This window comes from Dromiciops gliroides, chromosome 3 (assembly GCF_019393635.1).
Source record: "Dromiciops gliroides isolate mDroGli1 chromosome 3, mDroGli1.pri, whole genome shotgun sequence".
NCBI classification, from domain to species: domain Eukaryota; kingdom Metazoa; phylum Chordata; class Mammalia; order Microbiotheria; family Microbiotheriidae; genus Dromiciops; species Dromiciops gliroides.
In genome coordinates, this window is record NC_057863.1 from 258637795 (window position 1) to 258661360 (window position 23566).

Consider the following 23566-nt stretch of genomic DNA (forward strand, 5'->3'; position numbering starts at 1 on the left):
TCAGCTGATCTTCCAACTACTCTCTCTATATCTTGTATGTACCTAGTTAGTTTCATTGTACCCTTGCACATGAATATGAGATCCTTGAATGCAGGGGCTATTTTTGCTTTCCTTTGTATCCTCAGCACTTAACACAATTACTGGCTCATGTCATCACTTAATAAAAGCTTGTTGACTGGCAATCTAAAATTAAGAGCACTCTAGTACTGCAGAAGGAGCTTGATTGATGTTCAGATCACCTGGGTTCACATCCAAACACCAATGTTAATAAAGTTTATAAAGTTTTAACCTCTTTAAGCCTGATTCTTCTCATCTGCAAAATGAAGATAATAATATTTGCACTGTATCATAGGATTGCTGTAAGGAAAGCACTCTGTGAATGATGCAAGCCCACATAAAGGTGAGATATATACCTATACTGATTTAGCATAATGAACAAATGTTGGTTAAGTAAAAACGACTACAAACCTTTGAAAAAAGCTTTTAAAGTTACTAATAAGCCAGTAATATGGGGCCTAACAGAATTGTTATCTTATAGACAAAGTCCAAGTGGAATCTGGTATAATAATTTAATTAGATCTCAATTAACTTTTTTTTAATAGAACAAGGCCATTTCATGAGCATAAATATTAAGTTCAATCTAAATATTAAGATAAATTTCATAAAAGCTTCACATACAAAAGCAATTCATGCACAAAACAACATCTAGCAAACATTTATAAAAATAATGAAAATCTAACAGCTTTTAACAAGCTAGACTTATAGTTAATCTACACTGTTTACCCCTTAGGAAAAGACAGCTAAGCAAAGATTTAACACCAACAACTGTCACAACAGAAAGTGGAGTTTTGTCAGTAATAAGAATGCTTTCAGTATTAGTGAATATATTTTGTAAGACCAGACTAAAAAAATAAATGTCAGTTAGTACTGGTATTATTAATAGTTATTTCCCTTGGAAAATCAGAAATTAAAACAAGACTTTATAGTGCTTTTATGGAAATTTTAAAACGCACAGTTTTCTGACAGTGGTGGCAAAAAAAAAATCACTTCTAAATTAAATGTAATATAAATGCCACCATTATTAAACAAAACAAATTAACATTGGACTTACTGATGTGTATGCATATTCAAACCAAAAATTTTCTGGTTCAATTATCACAATTATGAACAATTTTTTTCTTAGCCTTGGTATACCTACATTCCAGGAAAGGGTATGTTTTAGAAGAAAAACTTTAAAACAGATTCTTAATTCTGATAGTGGAAAAGTAATGTAAAGTCCTGGAGTTCATTCATTTTTCTTTTCAGCTAAAAGGGTGAAGCATGATAGCTACAACTTTATTGCAGACGACAAGCCAACAAGTAATTCCAACACCACCTGAAAAGTGATAAAATAAATAAATAAAACTATATATAACAGGCTGGTAATTTTACATATATCACTACTGGATTTATAACTAACTTGGAATAGACCAAATTTTCCATGGAAAGAATAAATTTATATTTAAGATTCTCAAATCATTTGTTTGTTTTTACACAATCAAAGGTCTATATTCTTAAATAAATATTATAGTACAACACCCTTCACAATTTGTTTTTGCACTTTTTTAATGTTGAAATGTTCTGTGCATTACTATTTGAGAGACCTAACCAACAACAAAAAGCAACATAGTGTAGCTGATAAATGACAGAGTAACTAGGTTCAAAACCTATCTCTGACAAATACTATATCTTCAAAACTCTGGGTAAATGACTTAATTTCTCAGTTCCCTAAGCAAAAGTCTAAAACTATAGATTGCAGAACATGTGCCTATCTTCATTTGTAAAGGGAGTTTCCTTATAGAAAAGTTCCCTTTGCCAGAAAAATCATAGGTCTGGACCACATGAGTGGGTGTATTTATTTATTTACAGTTTGGGATGGAGATATATGTATAAATACATATTATATCTATGTATGTATATAGCTATTTTTGTTATATCTGACATATAATCACCACCCAGTGTCATTCTGGATTGTTCAGGAAAAGCTTCAATTAAAATAATCTGGTTTTGCAGAAATGCAAATCAATGCATTAAGAAAAGAAAGAAAACAGTTAAATGGGGAAAAACTCTTTACTTAAAGTTTCTCTAACAAAGGTCTCATTTCTAAGACATAAGATATTGACTCAAATGGCTCAAATAGCCATTCTCCAATTACTAAATGGTCAAAGGATATGAAAAGAAGTGTTTAAAGGAAGAAAAAACCAAGCTACCAACAACCATAGGAAAAATGCTTCAAATCAATGACAAATAATTACAAATTAAAGCAACTCTGAGGTTCCACCTTATAACCATAAGATTGGCGAGATTGAATAAGAAATGGAAAAATGACAAATGTTGGAGAGGCTGTGGGAAAAAAAGGTACATTAATGCATTTTTGATGGAAGTACAAGTTGGTCCAGTGAGTCTAGTAAGCAATTTGCAACCATACCTCCTCTTGTTGTTATTGTTCTTCATTCTCAAAGAGGACCATGAGATACTATAACTTGCACTGAATTGGACTTAAGTGAGGAAGGGCTGTAAAAGGTCACCAACTTCACTTTCTCCTCCAGAGTCATTTGGGTCCAGTGGCAAGATATATATCAGGATGACTGGAGATGGCCCTGGATGTTTAAGGCAATTGTGGTTAAGTGACTTGCCCAGGGTCACACAGCTAGCAAGTGTCTGAAGTGAGATCTGAACTCAGGTCCTCCTGACTCCACAGCCAGTGCTTTATCCACTGTGTGACCTAGCTGCCCCACCATGCCTCCAAAATTACTAAACTTTCCATACCCTCTGACACAGTAATATCTTTTTTTGGGGGGGGGGGGCAATTGGGGTTAAGTGACTTGCCCAGGGTCACACAGCTAGTAAGTGTTAAGTGTCTGAGGCCAGATTTGAACTCAGGTCCTCCTGACTCCAGGACCAGTGCTCTATCCACTGTGCCACCTAGCTGCCCCCCTCCCCCCCAGTAATATCTTGACAGGGCTCTTTTTGGTAGTAGCAAAGAACAAAAAACTAACAACTGGGGAATGACTACACAATTTATCACATATGAATGTAAGGGAATACTATCGTGCTAGAAGAAATCATGAAAGGGATATTTCAGAGAAATGTGAAAATGTATAAAATGATGCAGAGTAAAGTGAGCAGAACCTGTAGGACAATTTTTTTTGACAATTTATACAACAACAACACTATATAATTGAACAACTTGGAACAACTTAAGAACTCTGACTGATGCAATGACCAAATGTGATTGCAGAGGACTAAAGATGAAGAATGCCACATGCTTCCCGAGAGGTGATTGGCTCAAGATGCAAAACAAGATGTATATTTTTAGAGATGCCTATTTAAGAATTTGTTTTGATGGACTATACACATTACTTCCAAGGTGTTTCCCTCAAAACCCCCATGAGGGGGGCTGAACCAGAAAAAAGTATCCTGAACTTTAGATATTATTTCCTTAACAGGAATTTTTGTTTATAGCTATTAAAGTATTTGAGTCGTTTCTCTTCCTTTATGCACATGTATATTAATTTTCACACTGCCCACACTAGTATGCATACACATTAATTTTTACCAAAGGATTTATTTTTTTTAATTTTTAATTTTAAGTTCCTAATTCTCTCCCTCCCTTCCGTACACATTGCGAAGGCAAGAAATACAATATCCATTATACATGAGGTAATGAAAAACATACTTCCACGTTATCCATGGTGAAAAAAGGGGGAAAAGCAAGAAAAATAAGCAAAAGTGAAAGCAAATATGCTTCAAGATACACTTGAAATTGTCAGAGATTATTGTACGGATCAGAATAGCTAAGTCTTTCATAGTTGATTGCTGTTACAATATTAATGTTAGAGTATAATGTTCTGGTTCTGCTTACTTCACTTTGTATTAGCTCATACAAGTCTTCCTAGGTTTTTCTGAAACTATCCCTTTCATCATTTCTAATAACAAAATAGTATTCACATTCATATACTGCAACTCGTTCAGCCATTCACCAAAATAAACATTCCCTTGGTTTCTAATTTTTTGCTACCACAAAAAGAGCTTCTATAAATATTTTTGTACATATAGGTCCTTTTCCTTTTATCTCTTTGGAGTACAGACCTAGTAGTGATGTTGCTGGGTTAAACAGTATGTGTAAGTTTAATATCTTTTGGACATAATTCCAAAATGCTTTCCAGAATGGTTAGACTAGTTCACAGCTCCACCAAAAGAACTTTAGTGAACATATTTTCCCACATCACCTCCAGTATTTTTCACTGAATTCCTTCTTAGCCTATCTGATAGGTATTAAAGTGGTACCTCTCAGAGTTATTTCAATTTGCATTTCTCTAATTATTAGTGATTTAGATAACTGTTTTTCATATGAATGACAGCTTTGATTTCTTCATCTGAAAGCTGCCAGTTCATATCCACTATCATTTATCAATTGGGGAATAGTGTTTATTTTTATATATTTGGTTTAATTCCCTATGTATATGTGAAATGAAGCCTTTATAAGAAAAATTTGCCATAAAATTTTTTTCCCAACTTCTTGTTTTCCTTCTAATTTTGTGTACACTGTTTTTGTGTAAAACCTTTTTATAACTTAAGGTAATCAAAATTTTCCTTTTTACCAACTGTGATCCTCCCTATCTCTTATTTGGTCACCAACTCTTCCCTGATAAATACATCAGAGATGTAACATTTTCCATGTTCCCCTAATTTGCCCATGATGTCATCCATATGTCAAAATCATGTACCCATTTTGATCTTTTCTTGGTATATGGTGTGAGATATTGGTCTGTGCCTAGTTTCTCCAAGACTGCTTTCTAGTTTTCCCAATAGTTTTTGTTAAACAGTGAGTTCTTGCCCTAATAACTTAGATATTGGGATTTATCAAACACTAGATTACAATAATCATTCATTTCTATATATTGTGTAGTTAATCTAATCTTTTAATCAATGATTCTATTCCTTATCCAGTATCAGATTGTCTACCAAAGGGTCTTACCTGCTACTCCAGTAGGAAATGCCACTAAGCGTTCTAATGGAGCTATCCATTTACTTGGTAGCACAGTCACAGGATCAGAATAGTACTTCCAAATAAGTGAGATCATCAATAAAGCCTAGAAAAAAAAATTCTGATAAGTGAAATACATTATTAATTTAAGATTTATAGAATAACAATAATGAGACAACATATCAAAGCCTATAGAATGTGGTAAAAGCCGTAATCAGAGGGAAATTTGCATATCTAAATGCTTATAACAATAAAATAAAGAACAGACCAATAAACTGGGTATGCAATTTTCTAAAAACTAGAAAAAGAAGAAATTGGAACTCTTAAAAATTAAAAATGAGAATAATAAAATTGAGTGCAAGAAAAACACTGAATTAATAAATAAAATTAGGAGTTGATTTTATTTTTTTTAATTTTATTTTATTTATTAATGGGAGGGGCGGGGCAATGAGAGTTAAGTGACTTGCCCAGGGTCACACAGCTAATAAGTGTCAAGTGTCTGAGGCCAGACTTGAACTCAGGTCCTCCTGAATCCAGGGTCAGTGCTTTATACACTGTACTACCTAGCTGCCCCAGGAGTTGGTTTTGGGGTTTTTTTTTTAATTTTTTTGTGTGTGAGGCAATTGGGGTTAAGTGACTTGCCCAGGGTCACACAGCCAGTAAGTGTTAAGTGTCTGAGGCCGGATTTGAACTCAGGTCCTCCTGACTCCAGGGTTAGTGCTCTATCCACTGCGCCATCTAACTGCCCCAGGAGTTGGTTTTATAAAAAAAAAAAAAACATTGGTCGATACAATTTTTAAAAAGAGACAAGAAAATCAAATCACTAGTATTTAAAAAAAAAAAACCTAAATGAAAACAATTTCAAGGAATTCTTTTGTCCAATTATATGTCCAATAAATGTTGAAGGGGATGCAGAACAATTGGGACACTAATTCACTCTTTTTTTTTTTTTTTTTAGTGAGGCAATTGGGGTTAAGTGACTTGCCCAGGGTCACACAGCTAGTAAGTGTTAAGTGTCTGAGGCTGGATTTGAACTCAGGTACTCCTGACTCCAAGGCCAGTGCTCTATCCACTGCGCCATCTAGCTGCCCCACTAATTCACTCTTGGAGGAACTGTGAACTGATCCAACCATTTTGGAGAGCAATCTGGAATTATGCCCAAAGAGTTATAAAACTATTTATAGCCTTTGACCCTGTAATACCACTATTGTCTCTTTCCTAAGGTGATTGGGGAAAAAGGAAAAGAACCTAATGTTCTAAAATATTTGTAGTGGTCCTATTTGTAGTGGAAACGAACTGGAAATTGGAGAGATGACCATCAATTGCCCAATCAACATTCATTTTTTGTAAGATTTTGAGTTCCAAATTTTTCTCCCTCCCTCCTTTCCCTCTCCCCTCCCCAAGATGGCAAGCAATATGATATAGGTTATACATGTGCAATCATGTTAAACATATTTCCATATTAGTCATGTTGTAAAAGAAGAATAATAACAAAAGGGGAAAACCAGGAGAAATAAAACAATAGCATGTTTTAATCTGCATTCAGACTCCATAGTTCTTTCTCTGGATATGGATAACATTTTCCATCATGAATCTTTTGGAATTGTCTTGGATCATTGTATTGCTGAGAAGAGGTAAGTCTATCACAGTTGATCATCACACATTGTTGCTGTTACTATCATACAGCTTTCTATGAAACCATCCCATTTTGCTATATCACATGCAAACCTCTGCAGTGATTACTGCCTATAACTGACGTGGAGACATTTTGTGTTTGGTCTCTTCATTTTTTTTTAATCTAACCAATAAACCACATGATTTTTTTTTTTTTTTGCGCGGGGCTCCTCCTTGCCCCTGAACTATGACCCAAAAGTAGGTAATAGGCAAAGTAAGTATAGACACAGGAGTTATTAAACAGTGACAGGTCCTGCATCCAGTGCTAGCGGAAGGGTCCCCTGCAGACTCTTTGTGGCCAGCTGCCAAGTACCCTTACCATCTCTGGCTTGGGAGCTCCCAAAGTTGCTGTTACTTCTGTCACCACCACCAGTGTTTCATCCACATAGGCTCCAGGCCATCCTCTACCCCTGCATCACAGATCTCTTTCATAATTCCTACGTTGTCTTGTGCTGGAAGAATGTCTCCCTCTGACTTTCTGTTGGCTCTGCCACTCCAGAATATGATTTTAGGCATTATTTTAGAGTTGTTTGGAGGGATCAGCTGAGTGTTTTCTCTACTATGCCACCTTGGCTCTACCTCCAGAAGACTGTCAGTTGAGATTTTGAGTAAGAGTGACACCTGAGGATAAGACTAAAAAGAAACTAAGGCTTTTAAGAGGCAGAGGTGAGGAAGGAATATATTCTAAGTTCCCATCCATGGGGGAACATGCTAGTACAAAAGCACAAAGACAAAGTGCCATATCTAGGAAACAAATAGGTTGGGGCAGCTGGAATGTACAATGTGTAAAGGAAAGAAATGTGAAATAATTCTGGAAAGGTAGATAGGAACCAGAATGTGAAGTTTTAAATGCAGAATGAAGAGTTCATTACTTTTTTTTTGGGGGGGGGTGAGGCAATTGGGGTTAAGTGACTTTCGCGGGGTCACACAGCTAGTAAGTGTTAAGTGTCTGAGGCCACATTTGAACTCAAGTCCTCCTGAATCCAGGGCTGGTACTCTATCCACTGTGCCACCTAGCTTTCCCCTACATTTTACATTATATTTTTAGAAATAATAGTGAGATACTGAAGATTCTTGGGCAGCAGAATGAAAATAGAACTACAACTTCGAAAAATTCATCAGCAATTGAATGGAGGCTAGAATTGATGGGAAAATTATCAATTAGATATCAATTAGAAAGCTAATACAGTAGCCCAGGTGAGAGGTGATGAGATAGTGGAGAGAAAGAAGATGCAAACAAGATGCATCATAGAAGGAGAATCTACGAGTTTCAAATGAATGGATATAAAGGGTGAGGAAGAAACGTCAAGGATGACAGTGAAGTTGTGAACCTAAGAAACTGGAAAGTTAATGATGCCCTCAATATAGGGTGTCCCAAAGGTATTTTAAGCTATTAAAGCTTAAATTGCACAAATCCTTTTGGGACATGCTGCATAAAAGAAAGAGTGATTTCAAAGGAGGGATATAGGGAGCTGAGGTGGGAAGGGGACTGGAGGTACTGAGAGGAAAAAGTAGCTCATTGCCTTGGCTATGTCTAGTGGGTAGTTGGACAAGAATACAGAAGAGAGATTAGGGCTACGTTTGTAAAGACTTGGGAGTTACCTGCATATAACTAATTGAACCCATGGGAGCTAATGAAATCACCAGAAGAATGTGTATAAAGAAAGAAGAGGACCTAGGAAAAACCTGAAAAGGAAATGGATGAAACATGGATGATGATACAGCAAAGGAGCACTCAGACAAGTAGGAGGAGAACCAGGGAAGATGTGTCACAAAAGCCAAGAGAGGAGAGACAATCCAGGAAAAGGTAGACAGTAATGTCAAAAACTGCAGGGAAGTCAAGAATGAAGACAGAGAAAAGAACATCAGATTCTGCAATTAAGAAATCATTAGTATTCTTGAAGAAAGCAGTTTCAGTCAAGTGGCTATCGTAGATTTTCATTTATCTAGTCACAGACTGGCATACCTAGTATAGTTCATAGGTTATCCAGACGATTTCCTCTCTCTATCTCATCTCTATTCTTGAGGAACAAAAGGGGGGAATGTGGTAAAAAGTTTTAACAGTCAGTTAGATAATGGAGAGACGCCAGTTTTTTTTTTAGGACCACCCTTTTGGGGAGGAGACCAACAGCATGAGCTACGCACACCAGTCCGCCTGCAACGCAGGCCAGATTGCCTGATGAGCGCTCAACTTCTGGGGTGCAAGCTTAAAAGGCAAGGAGAGAACGGAAGTGGGGCCTTTTTTCCTGCTCCGCTGGTCTCCTGGCTGCGCTGCACAGACAGACGCGGACTGGAGTTTGACTCGGCCGGGCTCTCGGTTAACAGCACGCGCTTGACTCGGTCTCTCGCCCCAAAGGTGGCCTTCCGCTTTTGGTGAGTTTCATATGGAATATAGACTAAGCCAAGACTTAAGATGATTTGTATTGTATTTCTACTTTCCTATCCTTCTAATCAACATCACCTTGTGACTACCATACAATAAAAGCTCTATCTAGAAAACCAGAAGCTTCTTCCATTTACTAGTCTGGGAGATAAATTAAGGGAAAGGTTAAGTAGGGGAGATTTATGATCTAATATCCAATTTTAATCTCACACTATCTAGGCTAGAGGCCAGATGAGGTTCTAAAGACTTCTAGCCCAAGAGAGCAGATACATAGGCCTTGGCACTCACCAAGAAGAGTAAAATTCTCATTCTGCCAAAATCTTCTCCACAGATTTATCACAAGGAATGGAGTCACCTGCAGAGCAAGTTGTACTTCTCCTAAACAACTTCTCTGGCCTCTGTTAGATCTCATGTGGCCACTAGCCCTACTGAACAAGGAAAGTACTTCCCCATACATACCACCAAGATTCTTCTGATATTCTGGCCATCTTGCATTGATGTTACAGTTCCAAGAAGAGATTATTTCTTTTTTTTTTTTTACTTGTGTCCCTGGTACCCAGCAACACAGTTCCTGGCACAAAGCTAATTCACCTATCTTCTGGAGCTCTCATTAGATTTGGATCTGTGGAATTTCTACTCTTATCTATTACCATGTCTTTTGGGGCAGCTAGGTGGAGAAAAGGATAGAGTTCAGGACCTGAAGTTAAGGAAGACCTAAGTTTGAATCCTGCCTCTGACACTTACTAGTTGTGTGTCCTTGGGCAAATCATTTACCTTGTATGTACCTCAGTTTTCTCATCTGTAAAATGTGGATGATAATACTAGCACCTAACTAATGGGGTTATTATGAAGATCAAATGAAATTACATAAAATGCTTTGCAAACCTTAAAGCACCACATGCTGGCTATCATATTATTTGTCTGAAACTCATTCCCTGGCCAGTCATTAAAGCAGGCTCTACTTTTCTGTGAAACTGCCTCTGAACTTCAGCTGCTATATTAGCATTGGACCCTATTTCACTAGTAACCAGATGGCTATACACAAACATCATCTTTCCTGAGGCCAAGCAGACTAGCTCTGTTTCTTTCTTTTTTTTTTTTTGCGGGGCAGTGGGGGTTAAGTGACTTGCCCAGGGTCAAACAGCTAGTAAGTGTTAAGTGTCTGAGGCCAGATTTGAACTCAGGTACTCCTGACTCCAGGGCCGGTGCTCTATCCACTGTGCCACCTAGCTGCCCCCACTAGCTCTCTTTCAAAGTCAGTGGTTTATATATTAGACCTAACCCTAAGATTCTATCTTACTTGATAGGATCATAAATTTTGTGCTAGATGAGACCCTAGAGGTCATCTAGTTCAATTCCTTCATTTTACAAGATGAGCAGCCTGACGCCAAGAGAAGTTAAATGACTTATAAAAGTACTAAGTAGAAAAGCAGGAATTTGAAGTCAGGTTCTGAGTCTAGAATGAGCTCCACTGTACCATGTTTTCAATTCTGCCATCTAAGTGAACTGACAAATCCTTAACTCAATAAATGACGGCCCTGAGATGCATAGTAATTTGCCTAAAATATACAGCTATTAAATGACAGAGACAGAACTCAAACCTACTGAAGACTCCAGATCCAAGTCTCTTTCCATTATATTGTAATTAATTCTATATATAGATTCCAGAGCAATAGACCAGAAGAATCCTCAGCACGGTAGCAAAGAAAATTGCAAATGGCACACATAACTGTCAGGTATTCCCCAGCCTTCTTTCACACAGTGTACTAAACTTCACCCCTCCATCCTGGGGGACAGTTTGTATATGAAATGTTAGACAGACATAGAGAGATGACTATATGTATATAGAAATAAACAGATTTAATTAACACGTGCACATTTAATAATAGCACATACTTTAAAGTTTCCAAAGATTATAAAATAAGTAATATCAAAGAATGCTTACCTGCAATATGTAGAACACAATGTTTATGACCCATTTAATTTTGGCTAATTGAGCTGTTCGTGCTTTCACTGGAAGGAAAAAGGTAGAATGAGGACAATTTATATAGATGGAAATAAGTTTTCTTTTTTAAAAAGATTTCATATTTAAGGATTTTTAAAACTCTGAATTGTTACTCTCACCCCTCCTTCTTTAATAATGAGTCTGATATATTTTCATCAAATGAGACTTTATAAAATTCACTTTAATATACCAACTCTAAATGAGATTCATTTCATATTTAAAAACAATTTCCTAATTTTATTTTCTATTCCAACTAACTTTCCCATCCACAGGTAAGAAGAAAATTAATTTGTTAAAATCTCATAGCAGAAAACTTTCTTAAGGACAGAGTTGTCATATTACCTCCCTCAACCTCATGTTAACCAAACAAATCTGTAAATATTGCCTCTATTTTGGTGGTAAAAATTCACCTTCAGCATCTTCCTGAAGGTATAACAAAGATCCCTGATGATTTATTATGAAACTTTCTATCTGGAAAAAGTCATTTTATCCAGACTGATTGTATACTAGAGTAAAAAAACAGTTAAGCTATGAAATAACTTAAAATATTACTCTTAGTGCTTGGCAAGCAGGTCTAGTTTAATTATTTTCCTTTTTAAAACTTCTAGTAATACTAAAAATGAACACCCAGGAATAGATAACCATAATCATTCTAGAAATTTTCAAATGAACTTTATGCTAAATGAAAAACTTGCATAAAAGGTATCAATCTAAATATTGCTGTAAGCATGTTGCAAATAACATAGATCGTACCATGAGTTTTAAGCTTATCAGTCATTTTATTAATCTTTCGTTCTAGTCTGGCGTATCTGGCAAATTCATCCATCATGCTAATAGCTGAGAGGTCTTGCTTCATGGTTTGTATTTCTGCTCTCATCTGGGACTCTTGGTCTACATCCTTTTGTAACAGTTTGGATATCTGACCAAAATAAAAGCAAATATTTAAAGTATTCAATCAAAAATGAGTAGCATCCTCTTATTAACCACTTTTTAAAAATAAAAACACACATTATGATTATCAGATAAGGGATTAAATAGAAGCAATTTTTTTTAACATTTTGAATTCTAAAATATAAACATATTCAAAATCCAAATAAAACAACCTGTATAAGACAACCAAACAGGGAAAATTTTTTTGTTGTTCAGTCATTTTTCAGTCATATCCAACTCCTCATGACCCAATTTGGGGGTTCCTTGGCAAATATATGGGGGTGGTTTGACATTTCCTCCTCTAGCTCATTTTACAGATGAGGAAACTGTGGCAGAGTTAAGTGACTTGCCCAGGGAGACACAGCTAGAAAGTATCTGAGGCCAGATTTAAACTCAGGAAAAGTCTTCCTTACTCCAGGACTAGGACTCTATTCAGTGAGCCACCTAGCTGCCCCTTTGAAGAAAAATAAGAACTGGTATTGGCAACTATAAAGAATAGAAAATTAGTGAAATATTTTCCCCAGGATCTTTTAAAAAAATAAGCATTACTGCTTCTACACACAAACTAATTTTCTCATACCACTCCGCCTCGACTCTTGAACTTTTCCTTCTAACTCTAACAAAAACAAACAAAAAACCCCACAATTCACCATAATCTACATTTTAACAGCATCTAACAGTTACAGAACATATGCTATACTCTGTAACCAATTATGCCACCCCTACCCACATACCTTACCACCAAGATGAGAGGCTTATATTTTGTTATCTGTTTTCTAGTTTGGTCATTACACTTAATCAGCATTTTCATTTACATTATTATAGTTACTAAGTATATTGTTCCACAAGTTCTATTTACTATAAAGGTTGGATATGGACCTACAAAGGCTCAAACAAGTCTTTAAATGTTTTTTCTGAATATTTGTCATTTCTTACAATACAATATCATTATATTACATTCATGTATCACAATTTGCTCAGTCACTCCCCAAATGATAGGAATCTACTTTATTTCTAGTTTTTTTTTTGCTACAACAAAAAGTGGTGCCATGAATATTTTGCTATATATAGTGCTTCCCTATCTTTGAACTTCTTAAAGTTTGTGTCCAGTAGTAGATCAAAGTCAAGTGATTTTTCTTGAAAAATTATAATGTTGGGGGCAGAGCAAAGATGGCAGAGAAAAAGCAGGGATTCACCTAAATTTTCCCAAATTCCCCCCTCCAAACAACTTTAAATAACACCTTAAACGAACCCACAAAAGGATGGGGTGAAACAATTTTCTAGCCCAAGAAAAATTAGAAGATAAGTAAGAAAGTTCTATAGCACCGGGGTAAAAATAAAACATAGTAAAAAATAATTAGAAGGCCTTGCAGGTATCTGAATCAGTAAAGACAGTGGAGGATTCCAGAACTTTCAGCCCACTGATGGTAAGAGGGTTGAACAACTGATCAGGAGATTATATAGGGTACCCTTGTGGGCAGAAGACTCTGTTGCATTGCCCATATACAGATCTGGGTCAAAGTCCTGGGTCACAGTCCCAGGGTGAGGAGAAATACTAGCACACCAAAGCTTGTGGTTACAGGGGAGCAGAGACCCTGGTCACAGTTCCAAGGTTGAAAAGAATACTTGTTGTCACTCACAAACCAGAGCACAGGCCAGGAAAAAAGGAACCGCACCTGTCCTTAGATCATACCACCTTGGAAGAAATGAAAACTTACGGACCCCCAGAACTACCTCTCAGAGCAGGAGCAAGAATGGCTGGAAGCCTGGCACAGTACCCTCTCCACCCCAAGAGCAAAGCCCCACTTTAACATAGAGTTAAAAGTCAAGAAGTAGGCTAAAAAAAAAAAAGGGCAAACAACAAAAAAAGAACTTGACCACAGAAAGTTAACTACAATGATAGAAAAGATCAATACTTAAATTCATAAGAAAACAACACAATCAAAACTGTTACATCCAAAACCACAAGGAAAAATGTGAATTGGTCTCAGGCCCCAAAAAAGAACTCCTGGAAGAGCTCAAAAAAAAAAGTTTAAAAATCAAATATGAGAAGGAAAAGAAAGAAAAGATAAGACAGTGATGAAAGAAAAGTATGAAAAGAGACTAAACAGTTTGGCAAAGGAGACACAAAAAATACTGAATAGGCCAAATTGTAAAAGAGGCACAAAAATCCAATGAAGAGAACTCAAAAAGTAGACCCGGCTAAATGGGAAAAGGAGGTTCAAAAGCTCACTGAAGAAAATAATTCTGCAAAAAATAGAATTGGGCAAATGGAAGCTAATGATTCTCTGAGATATCAAGAAACAATAAAACAAAGTCAAAAGAACGAAAAAAATAGAAGAAAATATGAAATATCTCACTGAAAAAACAACTGATCTGGAAAACAGATCCAGGAGAGAAAATTTAAGAATTACTGGACTACCTGAAAGCCATGATCAAAAAAAAAAAGAGCCTGAAACAGCATCTTTCAAGAAATTATTGAGAAAAATTGCCCTGATATTCTAGAACCAGAGGGTAAAATAGGAATGGAAATATTCAACCAATTACCTCCTGAAAGAGATCCAAAAATGAAAACTATCAGGGATATTATAGCCAATTTTGAACTCCCAGATAATGGAGAAAATATTACAAGCAGCCAGAAAGAAGTAATTCAAATATTACAGAGCCACAGTCAGGTTTATAGAAGATTTAGAAGCTTATCTATTAAAGGATCAAAGAGTTTGGAATATGATATGCCAGAGGGCAAAGGAGCTAGGATTACAACCAAAAATCATCCACCCAGAAAAACTTCCAGGGGAGAAAAATGGATATTCAATGAAATGGAGAACTTTCAAGTATCCCCGATGAAAAAACCAGAGTGGAATAGAAAATCAGACTTTGAAATACAAGAGTCAAGAGAAACATAAAAAGATAAACAGGAAAGAGAGATCATAAGGGATTCAATAAAGTCAAACTGTTTACATTCCTACATGGGAAGATGATACTTATAACTCCTAAGAACATTCTCATTGTTAGGGCAGATATAAGGATACATAATAGAGGGTATGGGTCTGACTTGAATGGGTCAGGATGATATCTAAAAAAATAAAATTAAGGGCTAAGAAAGAGGAACGCATTGAGAGGAGAAGAAAGGGAGAGATAAAATGGTGCAAATTATTTCACATAGAAGAGGCACCATTGGAAAAACAGTAGAGAGGAATATGGGAAAGGTAGAGCAGGAGGGAGCACTTGAACCTTACTACTCTTATTGGAAGTGGCTCAAAGAGTGAATAATATGCATACTCAATTGGGTATAAGTCTATCTTACCCTAAGGGAAATTTGGAGGGGAAAGAGGAATGGGGTGGGGCTGATAGAAGTGAAGGCAGATTGGGGAAGGCAGTAGTGAAAAGCAAAACACTTTAGAGGTTTGATAGGATGAATGGAAAGAGAGTAGAATAAACAGGGGGAAAACTGGATGGAGGGAAATTACAGTTAGTAATCATAACTGTAAAAAAAAAATTATAGCAAATTCCTCTGATAAAGGCCTCATTTCTGAAATATATAGAGAACTGAGTCAAATTTACTAGAAAATAAAAGCCATTTCCCAATTGATAAATGGTCAAATTATATGTACAGGCAGTTTTCAAAGAAATCAAAACTATCAGGGGAAGCTAGATGGTATAATGGATAAAGCATCAGCCCTGGATTTAGAAGGACCTGAGTTCAAATCCGGCCTGAGACACTTGATATTAGCTGTGTGACCCTGGGCAAGTCACTTAACCCTCAATTGCCCTGGAAAAAAAAGAAAAGAAAGAAAAAAGAAAGAAATCAAAGCTATCTATAAGCATATGAAAAAAGGCTCTAAAGCACTATTGATCAGAGAAATGCAAATTAAAACAACTCTGAGGAACTGCCTCACAGCTATCAAATTGGTTAATGTGGCAGAAAAGGAAAAGGACATATGTTGGAGAGGATGAGAGAAAATTGAGACAATAATGTATCTGGTGGAGTTGTGAACTTATTCAACCATTCTGGAAAGTAATTTGAAACTATTCCCATAAGGCTACAAAACTATGCATACCCTTTAACCCAGCAATACCCCTACTAGGTCTGTATCCCAAAGAGATTTAAAAAAAAAATGAAAATTATCTATATGTACAAAATATATTTATAGCAGCCCTGTTAGTGGTAGCAAAGAAATGAAAATCGTGAGGGACAGCCATTATTTGGGGAATGGCTGAACAAGTTGTGGTATATGATTATGAGGGAGTATTATTGTGCTATAAAAAGTGACGGGCAGGATGCTTTCAGAAAAACCTGGAAATACTTGCATGAACTGCTGCATAGTGAAATGAGCAGAACTAGGAAAACACTGTACACAGTAACAGCGATATTGTACAATGATTCACTGGGAATGACTTAGCTCTTCTCAACAATGCACTGATTCAAGACAATTCTTTGGGGTGGGGCGGGGCAATGAGGGTTAAGTGACTTGCCCAGGGTCACATGGCTAGTAAGTGTCAAGTGTCTGAGGCCGGATTTGAACTCAGGTCCTCCTGAATCCAAGGCCAGTGCTTTATCCACTGTGCCACCTAACTGTCCCAATCAAAGACAATTCTGAAGACTTAGGATGAAAAATGCTATTCATCTCTAGAAAAAAGAACTGCTAGAGATACTTTTTTTTTTGCTTATTTCTCTTGGCTTTCCTTTGTTTTTACATGTAATTGGGGGAATATAAAATATTATATAAAAAAGAAAAATTACAGTTTTCCAGCAATTCATAGCTCCACCAACAATATGGCTGTCATTTAAATATCCCCCATCTATTTCCTCAATCCATGTTCTTCCCAACATCTCACTCTAAAGCAGCCCACATTTTCCTTTGTGTTCAATGGAATGCCTTTTCAATAACTGACTGACGTTATCACCTTAAACCTTTTCCTTTCTTAGTACTTCCATCTTCTTAACACTCACTGAGACCTAGTCCTCTCCTGATGACAGGTTCCTTGGCCAACCCTTGCAACACTGATTGTACTTTCACTTACTCCCTCTCCTCTAACCCCACAAATCACTGGCTGTGGTAGAGTTGGAAAATTGCTTGCTCCCCAACTTCCAAGGTTCTCACTCTCACCAATGCTCAGTAACCTCTTCTCCTCTAAGGTTCATTTAATCTATATTTATCATCCAGATAGTCAAGAATCTGGTTGCTATTAATTTTCAACCTCCAGGATATTATTATTCTTTACTCAATGAGTTCAGTTCCTGGCTCAAAGTCTTTCTCTCATCCTCAACTCCTACCCTCATATACTGTCTATTCAACATATAAGTGATGCTCCTTCAACCACCTAGTTGCTCAATTTCATTATTTCCCATAACCTACTCTTCTAGCCCATTTTAGCTACACAAAGACTTGGTTTTATCCCTTGACCTGATTATCATTCACAAGTGGTCCACTTTCATGTTTGTGAACTCTGAAATTCCCTTATTTGATCACAACCTATTATTAATATCTTTTCCACTGCCTTGAAAACCTTAACCTTATTCTTGGTGCTCACCATGACCATAACCTATAATCCCTCTACCCCTCACTTCCTTCCCAGACCATTTTGCCTGTACTGGATACAGTTGTGAGTGTGAGTGATTGCACCCTTCCAAATAGGGAAATCTGGAAGAGGGGAGGGCTTGGGGCAAAAGATAAAAAGTTTGGTTTTGGATACACTGAAAACATGTCTACAAGGCATCCAGTTTTAGATGGTGAATAGGCAGTCGTGAATTATGAGGAGATATGTCTGGAGATCAGCAGAGAGGTTAGGTCTGGATAAATAAATCTGAGAATCATCATGATAGAAATGATCATTGAATTCATAGAAGCTGAAATGAAGATGAGATCACCAAGAGAAACAATAGAGAGAAAAGGCCCAGTTAGTGAATATGACCAGTTAGTAGATATGACCTGGATGAAGATAGAAATCAGGCAGGAGGAAAACCAGGAGAGAGAAGTGTCACACTTAACTCTTTACTTTCTTACTCCCCGAGTTATTGCCAATTCCTGTCATTTCTACCTTCTCTCCTCTGATACTGCCACCCCCCTGTGGTACAGGCCTTTATAACATCAAGCCAGAATTCCAGTGGCTCCTTATTACCTCAAGAATAAAACATTAAATCCTATTTGGCTTTTTAAAACCCTCCATAACCTAGCCCCTTCTTAGTCTTCTTATTCCTTACTCCTCTAGACAAACTCTGTGACACTGGCCTCCTTGATATTCCTCAAACCACACATTCCATCTCCTGACGAGGGATAGTTTTCTGGTTGTCCACCATGCCTACAATTCTTTCCATCCTCATTCCTGCCTCCTGGCTGCCCTGGCTTCCTTCAAGTCTCAGCTAAAATGCCAAGGCTTCTACAAGAAACTTTCCTGATCGCCCTTAATGCTAGAGCCTTCTCTCTGTGATTATGTCCAATTTAATATATAGATATACATCTACTCTTGTTTGTACATAGCTGTTTTCATGTTGTTTCTCATTAGTCTGTGAGCTACCTGAGAGCAGGGAATGTCTTCTTGTCTTTGTTTTGCCTTCCTGGGCAAAAATCCCCATATACAAATAACCAGAGATACAAATATCCCCAGAACTTAGCACAGTAAGTAGAACATAGTAAGCACTTAATAAATGCTTGTTGATTCAACTACCTTCACAGTCAAATAAAGTAAACATGGTTCAGGGGGGAAAAGGACAGTTTTCAGTATGTTCTAAGAAAGTTCAGTTATAGAAATTAGGCAATTTTGTAATGCCCAGTAGTGTAAACTAAAGCTACTTTTAATAAATTTTTAAAAATGAGAGCTGTTTTAAACTAATAAAAGTTTTTCATTCCAGAAAGGAAAACAAACCCAACCTCTTCTTTATGCTCAGGTAGGTCCTGTTTGACATTTGCTTATGTCCTAGTTTATACTTACAGGCCTTAACAATACTCACCTTAGTTTTCCATTTGGCAACCTGTCAAAATTCAATTAAATTCAACATGCATTTATTAATCACCTATCACATTCTACCCTGTGCTAGTATGAAAAGATCAAAACAAAACATTGTCAAATTTCAGGGAGCTCACATGCTGGGAGGGAAGGAGGGGGAGGAATATGGGAAACGATATATATACATAAAAGTAAAAACAAGTTATGAATTTCCTAAGGGAGTGGTACTTGAGGTAAGCTTTGAAAAAAGCAAGAGATTCTAACAGGTAAAAGTCAGTAAGTACATTCCAAGTGTAACAAACAGCAAGGAAATCATGGGCTGGGCCAAGGATAGGAACCAAGTTTTCAAAAGAAAAATCACAAACTATCAACAACTACCGTCTGTCTTCTGCATTCCCTCATTTGACTTCTGGAGACTTCAAGCATTCTCGAGATTTTATTAGTAACCTCATTTTCACTTCTGCATTGGCAACTGTGTATGTACACTGCGCTATTTGCAGAAGAGAAAAAATGACAGGCATGATACCTACAAGTTTGTGGAGCAGCTAGTATCCTACTAGGCAAGTCACTGGTCAAGTTCACCTTCCCTGTGCATTCATTGCATATTTTCACTGTTGGCCTCAAGTTGTGTGTTACAATTATGCTCCTAAAGACAGTGAAAGTCCTTTGGGCTCTATGCCCAATCCTGCAAAGTCAGTGACTCAGCTTAGTGAGAAAATAGTGTTAGAAAAACTTTGTGCAGGAATGTCTGCAGCTGTTATGGGCCTTTGGTGATTTCTAACAACATCAGAAAGGAAGAAAGTATAGTATATAGTACAATGCCCTCATACTGCCATTTGACATTGTGAAGGTAAGATTCAGGTTAAAAATGTTTTAGTTTTAAGATTTTTATTTGCTGTACACTATTTATGGTAGTATAGATTTCATGTATTATGAAAAGTGAATATTGTCTGAAATCAATGTGGCTTTTTGGGGGGTTTGTTTTACTGAGATGTTAGCACAAAAGGTCACAGAATTCTAGGGAACTACTAACAAGAAAAATGTTTTGCATGCTATTAATTTTATTTTGTGGACTGCATTTTATGGGTTACTTCATGGTTACTGTGTTAGGAAAAGCATATATTATCAGAATTAATGTTTTATTATAAATAATAGTATGCAGAAAAGTGTATTTTCAGGAATTTCTAGTGAAAGAGTACAGTTTTGGGTGGTTCCAGGAACCTAATCCCTTATTTCCATAGGTTTAACATATCAACATTTGTGTTTTTTTACTTTTGCACTGTATTCTAAAAAGTTGCGGATTGACTGTATTTGAAAACATTATTCAAAATACTAATAAGAAAAATGCAGGAGGCAGCTAGGTGGCTCAGTGGATCAAGCATTGGCCCTGGATTCAGAAGGACCTGAGTTCAAATCCAGCCTCAGACACTTGACACTTACTAGCTGTGTGACCTTGGGCAAGTCACTTAGCCCTCACTGCCCCACCAAAAAAAAAAAAGAAAGAAAAGAAAATGCAGTTTGAAACAATTCAGAGGTTTTATCCCCATGCCCAGCAAATTAGCAAGAATCACAAAAGATAGAAACAGTCCATGTTGGAGAGGCAGAAAGGCATACTAATACAGTGTTAGGAGCACTATGAACTGGCCCAGTAATTCTATAAAAGAATTAGCAATTAGAAATCAGTCAACTCATACCCTTTGATTCAGAGTCCCTACTACTGAGCATAAACCCCAAAGAGGTCCAAGACATAAAGTTATATACCATGTAATACTAAAAGAGCCATGGCAGCACTTTTGGTGGAAGCAAAAACTTTAAACAAGTAAGCATCCATAATTTAGAGAACAGGTATACAAACTGTGGTTCATGAATATCACGCAATATTATGCTGCAAGAAACAACAAATATGAGGAAGTTAGAGATACATAAGATCTGTATGAACTGATGCAAAGTGAAGTGGAACCAGAACAACATAAGCAATTTCTACAACGATATAGTTGAAAGGAAACCAAATTCTGGGTAATTTTAATGACCCATCTTGATCATGAAAAAAAATGAAGGGAAAAAAAATCCTCCTCTCTATCAAGAGGTGGGAAACTTCTGGTTCAGGATGTTGCACATGCTTTCAAGAGGACCCTGTGACTAGTTAGTTTTCCTTAACTGTTTTCTTTGTTATAAGGAAGGGCTAATGTGTAAGGGTGTAAGGATGGGGCATATAACCTATAAAAACAAAAAGCATTCATAAAACTTGCTTAATAATTACTTTTTTTTTACAGATTCTATTCAAGAAACATTTACTAAGCACCTAAGGAAGGTATTGAAACTAGATGCTTGGGATACAAAAAAATTTCTGTCCAAGAGGAACTTATTGACCTACTGATGAGAAATATGAATTAGTAGACTCTTAGCTGCTAACCTTTCCAAGTGAATATCCCAGAAGTCATCTCAAACTCAACATGCTCAAAATGAAACTTTTTCCCTTTAAAGGTATCTGGGAGGGGCAGCTAGATGGCGCAATGGATAGAGTACCGGCCCTGGAGTCAGGAGTACCTGAGTTCAAACCCGCCCTCAGACACTTGACACTTACTAGCTGTGTGACCCTGGGCAAGTCATTTAACCCTCATTGCCCGCCCCCCCCCCCCAACACACACACAGAAAAAAAGGTATCTCCTTCATACTTCCCTGTTTTTCAGAGTATGACCAGTCTAACAATCATCCTCAACTTTTTCCTCTCTGGTAAACATCCAACTAGCTGTCAAGTCTTGTTAATTTATCTCTACATTTCTCAAAGCTACCTCCTTTACTCCACTCACACAGCCAGTACCCTGATTCGGACCCTTTTAACTTCTTTTGTGAACTATGGCAGTAGATTCCTAACTGGTCTCCCTGTTCCTTAATCTGGGTCTGTCTTAAAACTATCCAACTGCTGCCAAAATAATCTTCCTAAAGCACCACATCTAATAAAATTTCCCTCCTCAAAAATACTAGCAATTCTCTATTGCCTCTTAGATTTAACACAAACTCCTTATCCTAGCATTAAAAGCCCTACAGAGTCTGGTTTCAACCCAAGGAGATAATATTTTAACAAGCGTTTTATAAAGAAGTTAGAGGGCACAGTGGATCGAGTTCTGAGCCGGGAGTCAGGAAGACCTGAGTTCAAATATGGCCTGAGACACTTACTAGTTGTGAAATCCTTGACAGAAAACTTAAGCTCAGTTTCCTCACCTGTAAAATGGGGATAATAATAGTACCTACCTCCCAGGGTTGCTGTGATCATTATAAAGCACTTAGCACAGTGCCTGGCAACTAACAGTCTCTTAGTAAATACTTCTTCCCTTCCCTTCCTCCTCCATGTTACCTGGATTCATGCTGTCTACTTTCGGGAAGGTGGCCAACTTGATGTTCCCAGTACCTGCCATTTCATTCCCCTTCCCCTCGTCTGGCATTTCGTGACCTTCCCCCTCCTGCCTCACCCCCATAGGCCAATTCCCTTCCTTTAACTTCACCACAGGTGCCACCTCCTCCTCCGTCACACCTTCCCGGAAGGCAGTTACTGTCTCCACACTCTTTAAGTTACGCTTAATTTACTTAAGATGTGTCTTCTAGTGGACATTGGGGAACAAAGGGTAATTTTGTTTGTTCTGTTTTGGTCTTTTCTGCACATAATAAAGATTTAATAACTGCCCCTTGAATCTGAATGAAAACTGGTCTTCCTTCGGCCTCCGGTTCCCAAGGAGACCCGGGGGAGGAGAAGGACAAGCCGATGCCGGAGATCATGGATGCCTAACTGAAGGTGCAACCTGGAGGCGAATCCGACCGAACATGGGGGGTGGGGAGGGCGGAGAGGAGGAGCTTCAGGATCCCGGGTCCCCACAGAGGCTCCGGGAGACCTGGGAATCGAGGGGATGCGATGGGGGCAGCTACTTACGACAGAAGAGAAGGAGGGGAGGAGAAGCTTAAGGAGATTACACACAAACACAGAGCTAAGCACCAGTAGCCAAACGCATCCCTCTCTCTCCACTAAAGTCATCTTCGCAAGACTCCTAGGGGTCCTGCAGGGAAATCTGCCCAGGATTCTCCGCGCTGAGAGGCGCCTGCGCAATCGTGCTCCATGGTCGGCGAGCCTAGTGCTTGAGCATTCCCACTTTACCCCCGCCCCCCGCTTCGCCGGCTTAAGACTGTCTGGCGCATCTTCCACGGCACTGAGTACGCTGCGTAGACCAGTTCCGCTGGAGAGCTAGTGTCACGTTCTCTTCACAACTTGGGGGAAAGTGGGAGAAAGGTGAAAGGCAAATACTCATTCAAATGTTCTTTCTTTAATCTACCTTAATTTGCCTTTCCCCACTTCTTCTTGTATAAACTCAAATAGCAAGAAGCGTTCAAGCCTCGTCATCCCTAGGGAAAAGTAACAGAAAAACCTTAATCTTTCTGTCCGGCTCTAGGACCTAGCCGGGATGAGGGCCCGGGGGGGGGGGGGCGTGGGAGGAGAGAGAATATTACGTAAAACGAGCCGGCGCATAGGGGTTGGGGCTAGAGTGTAAGAAGCCGGAACGAAGTAAAGGCACGTGGCTGACCTCGGCCAATGAGGGTGGAGACCGAC

General features: G+C 37.8%; 1 protein-coding gene across 1 annotated transcript; it reads right to left on the reverse strand.

The window, feature by feature from the left end:
* Nucleotides 1-555: 555 nt before the first annotated feature.
* GET1 (guided entry of tail-anchored proteins factor 1) lies at nt 556-23276 on the reverse strand. The gene is made up of 5 exons (XM_043992080.1): nt 22895-23276; nt 11845-12010; nt 11032-11099; nt 5021-5135; nt 556-1375 (listed from the first exon to the last, which is right to left on the reverse strand). The coding sequence occupies exons 1-5, from the start codon at nt 22994-22996 to the stop codon at nt 1302-1304; spliced, it is 525 nt and encodes a 174-aa protein (XP_043848015.1). The 5' UTR covers nt 22997-23276; the 3' UTR covers nt 556-1301.
* Between the last annotated feature and the right edge of the window lie 290 nt (nt 23277-23566).